Source organism: Alosa alosa, chromosome 5 (genome assembly GCF_017589495.1).
Source record: "Alosa alosa isolate M-15738 ecotype Scorff River chromosome 5, AALO_Geno_1.1, whole genome shotgun sequence".
NCBI classification, from domain to species: Eukaryota; Metazoa; Chordata; class Actinopteri; order Clupeiformes; family Clupeidae; genus Alosa; species Alosa alosa.
In genome coordinates, this window is record NC_063193.1 from 27,179,287 (window position 1) to 27,192,883 (window position 13,597).

General features: G+C 44.6%; 1 protein-coding gene across 1 annotated transcript in view; it reads right to left on the reverse strand.

Moving 5' to 3' along the window:
• The window catches only part of cabp1a (calcium binding protein 1a), a 28,552-nt gene that overhangs the window by 14,451 nt on the left and 504 nt on the right, over positions 1-13,597 (reverse strand). The window contains exon 1 of the mRNA XM_048243974.1: positions 13,106-13,597. This exon is cut by the window's right edge and continues 504 nt beyond it. Coding sequence (XP_048099931.1) covers positions 13,106-13,597 — 492 coding nt within the window. The remainder of the gene's footprint in view (positions 1-13,105) is intronic.

A 13,597-nucleotide genomic window follows, 5' to 3' on the forward strand; every position in this document is an offset into this window, starting at 1 on the left:
CCAGCTCAAGCACTCCACCTGGTCCCACTCCTCTCTTCCAGCTCAAGCACTCCACCTGGTCCCACTCCTCTCTTCCAGCTCAAGCACTCCACCTGGTCCCTCCTCTCTTCCAGCTCAAGCACTCCACCTGGTCCCACTCCTCTCTTCCAGCTCAAGCACTCCACCTGGTCCCACTCCTCTCTTCCAGCTCAAGCACTCCACCTGGTCCCTCCTCTCTTCCAGCTCAAGCACTCCACCTGGTCCCACTCCTCTCTTCCAGCTCAAGCACTCCACCTGGTCCCTCCTCTCTTCCAGCTCAAGCACTCCACCTGGTCCCACTCCTCTCTTTCCAGCTCAAGCCTCCACCTGGTCCCACTCCTCTCTTCCAGCTCAAGCACTCCACCTGGTCCCACTCCCTCTCTTCCAGCTCAAGCACCCACCTGGTCCCACCCTCTCTTCCAGCTCAAGCACTCCACCTGGTCCCACTCCTCTCTTCCAGCTCAAGCACTCCACCTGGTCCCACTCCTCTCTTCCAGCTCAAGCACTCCACCTGGTCCCTCCTCTCTTCCAGCTCAAGCACTCCACCTGGTCCCACCCTCTCTTCCAGCTCAAGCACTCCACCTGGTCCCACCCTCTCTCCAGCTCCACCTGGTCCCACTCCTCCCACCTGGTCCCACTCCTCTCTTCCAGCTCAAGCACTCCACCTGGTCCCACTCCTCTCTTCCAGCTCAAGCACTCCACCTGGTCCCACTCCTCTCTTCCAGCTCAAGCACTCCACTGGAGACGGAGAGAGCGCGAGAGAGAGAGAGAGAGAGAGAGAGAGAGACAGAGAGAGGGTGAGAGAGAGAGAGAGACAGAGAGAGAAAGAGAGACAGAGAGAGGGGTGAGAGAGAGAGAGAGAGAGAGAGAGAGAGAGAGACAGAGAGAGGGTGAGAGAGACAGAGAGAGACAGAGAGAGGGTGAGAGAGAGAGAGGGGTGAGAAAGAGAGACAGAGAGAGGGTGAGAGAGAGAGAGAGAGAGAGAGAGAGAGAGGGTGAGAGAGACAGAGAGAGAGAGTGAGAAAGAGAGACAGAGAGAGGGTGAGAGAGAGACAGAGAGAGAGAGAGAGTGAGAAAGAGAGACAGAGAATTGAATTTCAAAAACCCTTTATTACATTCTTGCCACAAAGTATTTACATGATCACTTTGTCACAATGTACAGTCACATTAAAGATAAAATAAATAAATAAATAAAATCAAGGAGCAAGTCAAGTTTTCTCCAAGAAATGTGCAAACTGCAATTCGCCATCAGCAACCATACACAAAACACTATCATAACACCAAATTTCTTCAAAAGATTCAAGATTCATCATGGCTTTGTAGAAATGAAAATCAATTAACATCACGAGACCTCACAAGTATTGAGAAGACCATTACTAGGTCATCACTAGAAGTTTGCTCAATTTTGTTTCTAATGACTAACATAGATTGCCATTTTTGCTTGACCTAAGAGAAAGTTGATCAGCTGACATTTGAAACGATGTTTCCTTTATATATTTAAAACCCAAAATAAAAGTCTCCCATTGAAAATGTTTCATTAAAAAGATTAAAGAGGACTGTAGAACCAATGAATAAAGGTGTTAGCCTTACACACTGCATGAAAGCATGAAACACAGTCTCTCTCACAAAACAAAATGGGCACTCTTGACCCACAACAGGATTCAACACTGAAACAAAGGCATTGACTGCAATTGCTCCATGCAGAATCCTCCATTGTAAATCTCCACATTTTTGGCTAAGGGTGACTTGTATAGTGCTCTCCACTGGGGTCGGACATCATCCCCATTTGTAAAACAGTACACCAAGGTGTTTCCACCCCTCTTGTCCAAAGACTTTTGTTAAAAGACTTCACACACAGTTTATATAAACACTTGCCAGTAGCTGGCTTCTGACCCAAAAAGAGACAATTGATCAAAATGCAAGTAAGAACCAGTACAACCTGTCAAATTTTACGACAATGAAAGATTGGGAAAAGGATCATTACAGTCTGAACTGCACAGCCCTCTGAAGTTGTCTGCCAACAACTGCAATTGTTCTCTTGTTAGGGAGGCCCGCCATTTCTCAAGTAGCTGAGCTACTACTATTCGAATAGATCTCATCCCCAGTTGACTGGCAACTTGTTCAGTGTTAACAAGATCTGGTCCTGCTACCTTGAGTAAACCCTCCATAGTAATGACTCCAGACCTAAAGAAGGCTATGTGTGATTGTGGGAAGAGACTTTTCAAGAGACATATCTAAAACAGAACCATAGATTAGGGGCTCCTTTAAAAGCCAATACAAAGACTCTCTGTGCTTCCTGTGCGTTGCACTGTTAAAAGGGACCAAACTTTAAATAAATTACGATAAAACACACAGGAGTTTGTTGATGTTCAATCTTTTGGATCCATCCAAAACAAAGTTCTGTCCAGCCCCAGTCCATCAAAGTCTGTAAAATGGCACACGCCACATATTTCCAGCTGGAATCCAGAGGCCCCATGAGAAGACGCTGGACCGAACTGCAAACCGAAAAGGCAGCTGTCCTACTTTGTAGGTGCACAAGTCCATGTCCACCTTCCTCTTTAGGTAGGTATAAGATGCTCTGTGGAACCCAGTGAAGTTTATCCCAGAAGAAATCCACTAGGATTGACTGGATTCTTGACAGCAACTGTGCTGGAGGGTCCACACAAGATAACTGATGCCAAAGGGTGGATGCCACCAAATTATTGATAATAAGGACACCCTTGTAGGATATCTTATTTAAAAAGGAATTTCCATTTATCAAAAGCTGCCCTTTACCTTTTCAACAGCCCCATCAAAGTTCTTTTGAATAAACATTTCATCCCCAAAAACACCAAGATATTTAAAAACCACTCCTGGCCCAATGTAAGCCAGCTGGAAGACTTGGCTCATTTAACCAAGTCCCACCAGCATAGCTAAACTTTTGGACCAGTTTACTCTTTGCTGAGGAAACAACATTAAAATCATCAAAAATCTTTAACATAGTGTTTATGTCTCTTTGACCATTCACAAGTACTACAACATCGTCTGCATAAGCTGACAGTTTAAAACACTTTCACATCGGCTGGAATTCTCACCCCACCAGCTCTTTCCTCAACTTCACCAATAGGGGTTCAAATGCCAGGGTGTACAACATACCAGATAAGGCACAACCTTGTCTGACCCCTGTGGACTTTAAAAGGAGCACACAAGTCACCATTAACCTTTAAAATACTCTCAATGTCACAATACAGAACTCTAATCATATCAATAAACTCAGGGCAAAACCAAAGGCTGCCAGAGCACTCCACAAATAATTGTGCTCTACCACGATCAAAAGCTTTTTCTTGGTCAATGGATACTAAGCCAATTCCAGGTTAAACAGCTTACCTACATCAAATATATCCCTGATCAATGAAATGTTGTTTTGAATCAGCCTACCTGGCACACAGTAGGTCTGGTCAGGATGGACAACCTGCTCCACAACTTCACTCAATCAATCTATTAGCCAACTTTAGAGAGCAATTTATATTCAGTACAAAGGATTGACACAGGTCTCCATGATTTTATGTCATTCAAATCCCCTTTTTGGGAGCAAAGTGAGTATGCCCTCCGGCAGCTCAGTGGCAACCGCCTCCCCTGCAAGACTGTCGCTGAGAACAGTCAGCACATCCTCACCCACTTCTGACCAAAAGGACTTATAAAGTCCACGGTAGACCATCCAACCCCGGTGCCTTTCCACACTCCATACTCTGGAGGCTCTCTGCAGCTCCTCTAGGGTCAAAACCCTTCCAAGGACTGCATTCGCCTCTTCCGGCCACCTGGGGTAGGTTCTCAAAGAAGGACTGGTCATCCACCTGAATATCCCAGCTCTCACCTTATATAGGTCTTAAGTAAAACTGACTGCTCTCTGACGATTTCAGCCAGATTGGACAACAGAACTCCATCCTCAAAAGCAGTGAGTGAATGAACCTCCTCTGTCCATTCTTTTTTTTCCAAATTAAAAAGAATTTAGAAGGAGCGTCCATCAATTCCACACTCTGAAAGCGGACCTGACCAGAGCTCCCTGTGCCTTTATGCCTAGCAGGTCAGCCAATGATTTCTGCTTCGCTTTAACATTTGCTGTGTAAGTCTGGTTGCCAGTTTGTTCAGCTAAATGCTGGAGGTCAATTATTTCCTTTTCAAGTTTCACCATTGAGCGAGTTATGTCCCTTGTGACACTGAAAGTATAATCCCACACAGTTGTCTTATTTGTGACTTACCAAAGTCCCACCACTGCTGCAACGAACAGCTAAAAGATGGCTTTGTGTTCTTAAAATCCTGCCAAAACAGTTTAAATACCTCTCTAAAATGGCCATCCGATGACAAGTTATTATTAAAATGCCAATGAGCACTTTTAGGCTTTTACAGAACTCAAAGAAAGAGAACAAAAACCAAACTGTGGTCTGAAAACCAACTGGGATGATCGACATTTCCCAAACAAGCTCAGCTGATGCATAAAACCATAAAACCTGTCCAGTCTAGCCAATGACAAGGGTTATTGTAGGAGTGAACCCATGTGTATTGCTTCTGAGTACTGTGAAAGTTCCTCCAGACATCAACAAGCTCATTTGCATTCATCAGTTCTATGAGTCTTCTGCGTGGAGGGCATGTGTGGGCTCTACATGATTCCTATCCATTGCATTTTCAGTACAATTAAAATCACCTCCCAGGAGTAAAAAATCCTCAGATTCACAATTGCATAGAGCATCATTTAGCATATTCAAGAAAAGCATTCTATCAGTGTGGTGTAGTGGGTGCATAAACACAAAAAAACAAAGAAATTGTTTTCAAATTGGGCTCTGACTTTTTAGGAGTCTACCCTTGACTAATTCCTCAGTCTGGTAGGAAATGGGAGTAAAGGTCCTGAAACAGAATGTAACACCACCACTATTGGAAGTGTTGTGACTTAAAATAGACAGGCCATCAAACTCACTTGCCCAGTCAGCAGCAATTGAGGGCATCTGAGTGAGTTTCTTGAGCAAGAAGCACATCAAATCTATTCTTCTTAATCGCTTTTAAACAACAAGGCTCTCTTGCTTCTTTCCCTGGCCCCATTTAAATTTAAAGAAGCAATTCTGATTTCACCCATGATAAAAAAGAAAAAGAAAAGAGTTATTACACGCATCATCATCATAATACATGTGAAAAATAGACCAACATCAGACATCGCTATTTAACAAAGCGTTAATCTTGGTCAATATCTTTTAGACGGAAGCACTCTGGATTTGAAGCAGCCCTCACCCAAAAGATTTAGTTTTCGCGGGTGAACTGCTTCCACATCAGGGAAGTAGTCGTCAATCCGAACATTTCTCATATGTTTTGTTTTTGTCAAGAAGGATTTTATGTCTTCCACACTATAATCGCAAACTAGCAAACCCACTATGACGTAAGCTACAGGTAACGCCACAGTCAGAGAAAATCAATTTTCATTAGTTATTCAGTCAGCAAGATCTGTTAAATTATCGCTCTTTTTAGTCCTTTTAGATCTTTTTTCTTTTTGGGGGCATTTTTTAAAAACATTTTCTCCGTCTCCATGAGGGATTCATCTAGAGTCGCAAGAACTTGGTCATAATTGACAGCAGAAGCACTGCTCATGAAGTTCTGTGTGGACTGACTCTCAGATTCTCGCCACCGCGCCATCTGTTGGGAGAACTTTGTTCGGCCTACTGGCTTATCAATCGGGGTTGCCCGCTAACCTCTTCCCCGCAAAAGGGGAAGCATGATCTGCCCCTACTGACTTCGGGTGAGGCAGGCGGCCCACTGGATAGCAAAGGGTGCTGCAAACCGCAGCGTAGACTCCACCCATTTCGCAGACTGCTCATCTACCACAATTTCATTAGGCATAGGCCTACTGGGTGTTTTTCATGGATTTATTTGCACATCACCAATTCCCCTTTGCCTTTAGGGACGTGACCTAACAAGGTGCCCTGATTGCCCACACAACCAAAGCACTTCATGACACTTGTTGAAGCATAGATAACAAACTGGAAGTTAATCCACCTTCACGTTTAGAGTTAGGTCCAAATCATCTTTGTTATCTTTTAGAATCATAAATAATGGATCGCCTGAACGACACTCACGCGGTTTCAGAAGTGGGATTTGCTTCAATTGGAATCTTTTTAATTGGCGGAAACCAAATCTACCATACCGCGGATAAAATTTCAGCCAAAACCTCATCTTTAATAAATGGGGGAACATTTGACAAAGTCACTTTCTTTGATGGAGTGGAGAGAGGAAGGACGACAGTAAAATGTCACAACCACTAAACCCCTTTCAACCAGCTAGCCAACTCAACCGCGTCTCCAAAACAGCACAATCAAGATTGTTCATGCGGGCCGCTGACAGAATATTGTCATGCCCTACAATCCTCCTGCTGCTAAACTACAAACCTCTTACACTGGCATCTCCGATGCTATTTTAACAGCATGACGCCGCGTAAGTTTTTCAAAATCACACCATACCCAAGCGGCTGCAACCAAACACTGGAAGCAGACGTCCAGGTAAAACAAGTAACAACAAAACCCCACGCCAGTGTTAATGTATATTAACCCAAACAGAACCAACCAACCTAACACTATAAAGAAGAAAAATAAAAATAATAATAATAATAAGGAGATAGAAAAGATAGCAAAAGATAGACAAACACTGTTCCTGGCACAGTGGGCTAACAGCTCACATCACTAAACGCTCGGTCTGCCCACACCACCTGACATGCGCACAAAGAGAGAGAGAGAGAGAGAGAGAGAGAGGGGTGAGAGAGAGAGAGACAGGGAGGTGAGAGAGAGAGAGAGAGAGAGAGACAGAGAGAGGGGGAGAAAGCGAGAGAGGGGTGAGAGAGAGACAGAGAGAGAGAGGGAGAAAGAGAGAGAGAGAGACAGAGAGAGGGTGAGAGAGAGAGAGAGAGAGACAGAGAGGGGTGAGAGGAGACAGAGGAGAGAGGAGCAGAAGGAGAGAGGTGAGAGAGAGAGAGAGAGAGAGAGAGAGAGAGAGAGAGAGAGGGTGAAAGAGAGAGAGAGAGACAGAGAGAGGGTGAGAGAGAGAGAGAGAGAGACAGAGAGGGTGAGAGAGACAGAGAGAGAGAGTGAGAAAGAGAGACAGAGAGAGGGTGAGAGAGAGACAGAGAGAGAGAGAGAGGAGAGAAAGAGAGACAGAGAGAGAGAGAGAGAGAGAGAGAGGGTGAAAGAGAGAGAGTGAAAGAGAGACAGAGAGAGGGTGGAGAGAGAGAGAGAGACAGAGAGAGGGTGAGAGAGAGAGAGAGAGAGAGAGGGTGAGAGAGACAGAGAGAGAGAGTGAGAAAGAGAGACAGAGAGAGGGTGAGAGAGAGACAGAGAGAGAGGAGAGAGGGTGAGAGAGAGAGAGAGAGACAGAGAGAGGGTGAGAGAGAGAGAGAGACAGAGAGAGGGTGAGAGAGACAGAGAGAGAGAGAGAGAAAGAGAGACATGGAGGGTGAGACAGGAGAGAGAGAGAGGAGAAAGAGAGACAGAGAGAGAGAGGCAGGAGAGGCAGGAGACAGAGAGGCAAGAGAGAGAGAGAGACAGAGAGAGGGGAGAGAGAGAGAGAGAGAGAGAGAGAGAGAGAGAGAGAGAGAGAGAGAGAGAGAGAGAGACAGAGAGAGGGTGAGAGAGACAGAGAGAGCATATACAGAGAGAGGCGTGAGAGAGAGACAGAGAGAGAGGAGAGAGTGAGAAAGAGAGACAGAGAGAGAGAGAGAGAGAGAGAGAGAGTCATCCCTCAACACACAGAGATCCATTTGTTTTTATATTCGCGTCCTTTGTATCACAGGCGATGGAGATCCACTGACAATTCCCAGGTGAAGCAGTCAGACCATTGCAGATCTGTTCATTTTGCAGCGGTTGAGATGTGAGCACAGAGAGAGTGTGTGTGTGTGTGTGTGTGTGTGTGTGTGTGTGTGTGTGTGTGTGTGTGTGTGTGTGTGTGTGTGTGTGTGTGTGTGTGTGTGTGTGTGGGTGTGTGGGTGAGTGAACGTTCCCCTACATCATACGCCTACACCACTGTCATCTTTAATGTCTGCTGATTTGCCTGTCAAGCACTGCTTACCATTGCTTTTGTTTTACAGTGACACCAAAAATTCACTTGAATGCCGTAGGGGAAAACAATAAGCTGATTGTCTTTTCACTCCTGGTCTGTAAGGATTTTGTACAGACAAAAGAGGAAATTCAACAGTTCCATTGCCGTGTTTTATGTCGTGTTCTTTCCAAATGTCTTCCCTTTTTGCATTTGCTGTTTATCACTTACGGATGAAACAGATTACTGTACAATTCGTTTTCATAACAGTTCCTTATATTATAATGTAAATGTCGTCAAATATAAAAATAGCTTGGGGTCTAAATTCTGAAGAAATGCTATGTGATCTGTGTAACGCTGCATTCTGTGGCACTGTAGACATCCATTACTGCAGCCTCAATGAACTCCTCAGAATGTTAAGTATGATGATTACACCCACTAATGTAGCATATTTCTCTCTCTCTCTTTCTCTCTCTCTCTGTGTGTGTGTGTGTGTGTGTGTGTGTGTGTGTGTGTGTGTGTGTGTGTGTGTACCGTGCGTGTGTGTGTGCGTGTGTGTGTGTGTGTACGTGTGTGTGTGTGTGCGGTGTGTGTGTGTGTGTGTGTGTGTGTGTACACGCAGTGTGTGTGCGCGTGTGTGTGTGTGTGTGTGTGTGTGTGTGTGTGTGTGTGTGCGTGTGTGTGCGTGTGTGTGTGTGTGTGCGTGTGCGCCCGTGCGTATTTGTATGCGTGTGTCTATGACATCACTGCCTGTTAAGTCGAGCGATTCAGCCCTCTCTAGTAAAAGCCTCCCTTGTGTGTGTCCCATTTTAGTGTTGAGTCACCGTGTTTCTATATCAGCGTTTTCCTATATCAGAGTACAAGGTCTGTGTTACATGGGGATGATGGTCAAGGTGGGATTTTCTTCAACACGCTACCAAAAGCAAACCACAATGAAATGAATCACTGAGCCGGCCGGGTCCTCAGGAAGAAATACATTTGCCTTTCTCAGGATGGGAGAAGCTGGTGACGTAAGGAAAGAGTGGGAGTGTATTGCTGAAAAGCGAAAAAGACTCAAAGGGAAAGCGAGGTGAAGATTTCATACTTCAGCACTATTTGAAATCCTAAACATTGCAAACACATGTCTATTATGTCTACATAGAACCCTTCCTTTGCTTTTCACAAGCATATTAATTCATTACATCAAGCAATATTCAATTCATGTACAATTATATAAGCAAATTTGAAATCCTAAACATTGCAAACACATGTCTATTATGTCTATAGAACCCATCCTTTCCTTTTCATAAGCATATGAATTCATTAAACCAAACACTGCTCAATTGATGTACAATTATATAAGCAAACAGCTGATCAAGCAATGTGCTATATATATTTTGCGCTTCAGATTCCCCAGGCTAAAGGGACTGAGCACAGGGAAGGGAATGAGAACGAAGCAGAAACAAATCAACTGAAAAATATCCATCCATTCATCATTTTTTGGGGCAGCCGTGGCCTACTGGTTAGCACTTCGTACCTGTAACCGGAGGGTTGCCGGTTCGAACCACGACCAGTAGGCACGGCTGAAGTGCCCTTGAGCAAGGCACCTAACCCCTCACTGCTCCCCGAGTGCCACTGTTGATGCAGGCAGCTCACTGCGCCGGGATTAGTGTGTGCTTCACCTTACTGTGTGTTCACTGTGTCTGTTTCACTAATTCACGGATTGGGATAAATGCAGAGACCAAATTACCCTCACGGGATCAAAAGAGTATATACTTATACTTATATATACTTATATCAGTAACACAAATTAATTATAGATAAATAATTTGTCATTTGTTAATTCAGTCACTTCATCCATACACAAATTGTTGTTAAATGCCATTTAAACATGGGTCATGTGCTGATATGGGCAAACCATGAAAGTCAGTGTATTCAAGTAGAATTTGATTCAAAAGTAAGAAACAAATCACTTTATCAGAATTGTAAGACTGTTCATGTTCTTTGCCCTAGTTTCTGAACGAATAAGGACTGGTGTGAGTTATGAGTTGTTATGAGTATGAAAAGAGATATGAGCAAGTGTACGGATCTAATGGCCTTGTGTGTAAACTTGACTAGGAGATGTTAATCAAATACAGTATATGCACTGTGGTTTTATGGTAAGTGGTCATTTGGCCCAAAAACCTCAAAGCTGTTCCAGAAGTGGTGGGAACAGATGTCGCAGCACCCCTTCAGAGGATGTTGTAGCGGAAGTGTGTAACTCAACTTACCACTCAGCTTTACTGCACTGACAAGGGACATCAGTTATCATTGCATAGATGCAGTGAATCCAACAGCTCACTGCTGTTTACCTATGTGGAGTTTTACTATTACGGGAGAATTCCCAATGGGACAGAGTGCTTTCAGTCATCCAAAGGCATCCATACAGTACATTTCATCTGCATAATTCCACCTTACATGCTTCACTGAAACTTAGCACTACTACTGTCAACTTGTTTGTGACCATCCACTACCTAAGACAAACCAGACAATCATCATTTCAAAACAAATATATCGATCAATCATCATTTCAAAACAAACATATCGATCAATCATAATTTTAAGCAAACAAATAAGACACTGCTCAAAAGCAATTTGCTCGTACCTGTGCAACAACACACTTGCTTAATAGCCAAAGTCAAAGTGAGAAAACAGTGGGAATATGAGATGATTATAACACACTTTGCAAGGGCGTAGGTTTGGTCTCAGCTTTGGTGGGGACACACCCCCCCCCCCCCACCACCACCACTAATTAACTAAAGGTAATTAACAGTCAGTGACCTAGTAAACTGCGATCATATTCTATCATGATATCACGACTCCCGTGCTGCACATCCCTGACTCCCTAACCTTGGTTGAAAGATTACAGAAGCTACGTTTAGCTGTAACAATATCTTGTCGTCGACACACCCGCTCACCCCATCCCTCGGATGAGACGTTAAACCGAGGTTCTGACTCACTGTGGTCATTAAAGATCCCATGGCACTCATCGCAAAGAGTATAGGGGATTCCCCAGTGTCCTGGCTAAATTTCCAACCTGGCTCATTCAATCTGGCCCCCTAATCATCCCCCACTGTAATTGGCTCATTCACTCCCTCACTCTCCATTACATTAATACACAGGATTAGATGTTAAAATCCCTTGTGCCAAAATCCAAGGTAAAAACACATTCAGAAGCCCCTGCTCAAGTTTAACTTTAAAAAGCACACTACCCACAAATCCGCCAACAAATGGTCACAAGCACAATACAAATGGCCCATCCAACAGCAGTATATAGTTGGTGTGTGGTGAGCGTTCTGGCTCTACACTGGTGGTGGTTAGTGAAGTCCCCCCTTCCATGTGAAGTGCTTGGAGTGCTGAGAAAAGCGCTATATAAATGTAACGTGTTGTTGTTGTTGTCACTTGTCTGCCAGTGCCACCACAAAGCGAAGTAGACTATGCTTTGACACCCTCACATGCGTGTCAGAGAGTGCCCCCTTCAGTTTCAGCTAATCAAATGACAGTGTTTCTTTCACTGTTGTCCTGGCCATCAGAATCGGTCCAAATAAGACAAACGAGCTAAAATATTGGTGGGGACAATTTTGTCATCTCAAATTATTGATGGGGACTAGTCACCGTGGTCCCCATCTAAACCTGCACCCATGACACTTTGTAATGCAGTAGTATGGTATATGACAGATACCTATTTCAGCAACAAAACATCACTCTACTGAGAAAACCCAGTGCTTTAGCTAGAGAGAGGCAGGATGTGTCCTTCAAAGACGGCCTCTTCAAAGCCTAAAACAGACCAAACAGACCGCCACTATTTTCATTCCATTCAGGAAAACCAATTAGGCGGAGAACATGCTTAGCATTTGACTGATGAAAATTTACATTTCACACACTGTCTGTGATGTGAAAGACACACACACACACACACACACACACACACACACACACACACACACACACACACACACACACACAAATTTACAAATAATGTATTATACATCGAGAGCACTGCACACACACACACTCACAGAGAGAGATACATACATATACACAGTAAAGGCCAAAACAATACTGCATGTCAAAATATGAGTTGCACAGTTACAGGCACAATTCTCTCTCTTTTGCTCTCTCCCTTTCACTTTCTCTCTCAGTCTCACACACACAGACACACACACACACACACACACACACACACACACACACACACACACACACATACATATCTCTCTCTCTCTCTCTCTCTTTCTCATTAACACACACACACAGACCTCCAAATTAATGAAGTCTACTGTTTAACACAGAAGACACCCTCATCGTCCCATACGAATGACAAGCAAATTAAACATGTATCTATAGATGATCAGTGTGACACTGACACTCAAGGTCTGACCATTTACCCATTACAATCATAAGCTGCAACACAAGGACATGCCACTTAACCCCAAAGTGAGCTCTCAACCATGTCGGAGCCAATCATAGTGTGTCATGAGGTGCTTATTCATGTTTGTTGTATTGGACACACAGAATCATCAAAAGGTCATCACTCAATAACGCTACAAACAAACCCGGGGCTGCTTTAGCCGTAAGGGTCTCTCAACGCAGACCTGTGCTCTCTCCTGCCTCTGAGTGTTGTTGTAGCCTACACTGTACACTGAATTCCATGCATTTAGGCTACAGAGTTATGAACATAAACTGAGTGCCCAACACTGACTTACCGACATACATCACTGACATATCCCAGACGAGTCAGCCAGTAGCCTAATGTAGTAAAATACGTGATATAGAGTAAACATGGTGGCATCGACATGACATCTATTAGATGCAACCATCAGGTTCTAGTACAATCTAGAACAATCAGGGCCTGGAACCAGTTTCTATCTATTTTTTAGGACACTGTGTTTACTACCTGTAGCACTGCATTTATACAGCGTCCTGTTTTCATGTAATTACACAGGAACGTGCCGAACAGCTCCTAGATTGAAGTTTAGCTTTGAGTAATTTTATTCGGTGGTGAAAGAGATCAACAGAGGCCTACCTGTCCAAAAAGGGAGTTAAGAATTGGACGCAAATTAAAGTCAGATTCAGAGGATGCTGCGCTGGATCTCCCGGATCGGCGAGAGGACCTGCTGGAGGATGCGGGGACCGGTGATGATGACGCCGAAGACTGCGCGCATATCTCCACGCTTGAGGACGAACTTGGTCGGGTGTGTTGGCGTGAATCAAAGAAAAACGCCGCCTCATCCGAACCCTCGGTAAAGGACTGGGTCCGACTGGGCATTCGAGGCGAATTAGAGTACTTGGGTCGCTGCTCCGAAGGCGGGTCATCCCGCGCACCTCTGTGATGGTGGTGATGATGGTGATGGTGGTGGCGGTGGTGGCGATGCGAGTGCCTGGATGTCTTGTTGTGCTCCCTCCCTCCTCCTCGGCTGGCATCCTGCCTCTCCGGGAAGTCCTCTTGGCTGTGCGCTGTGAGCAGGGGAGCGTGGGAATTGCGATGGTGTTGAGACTGGCTCTTCGTCCCACGCCT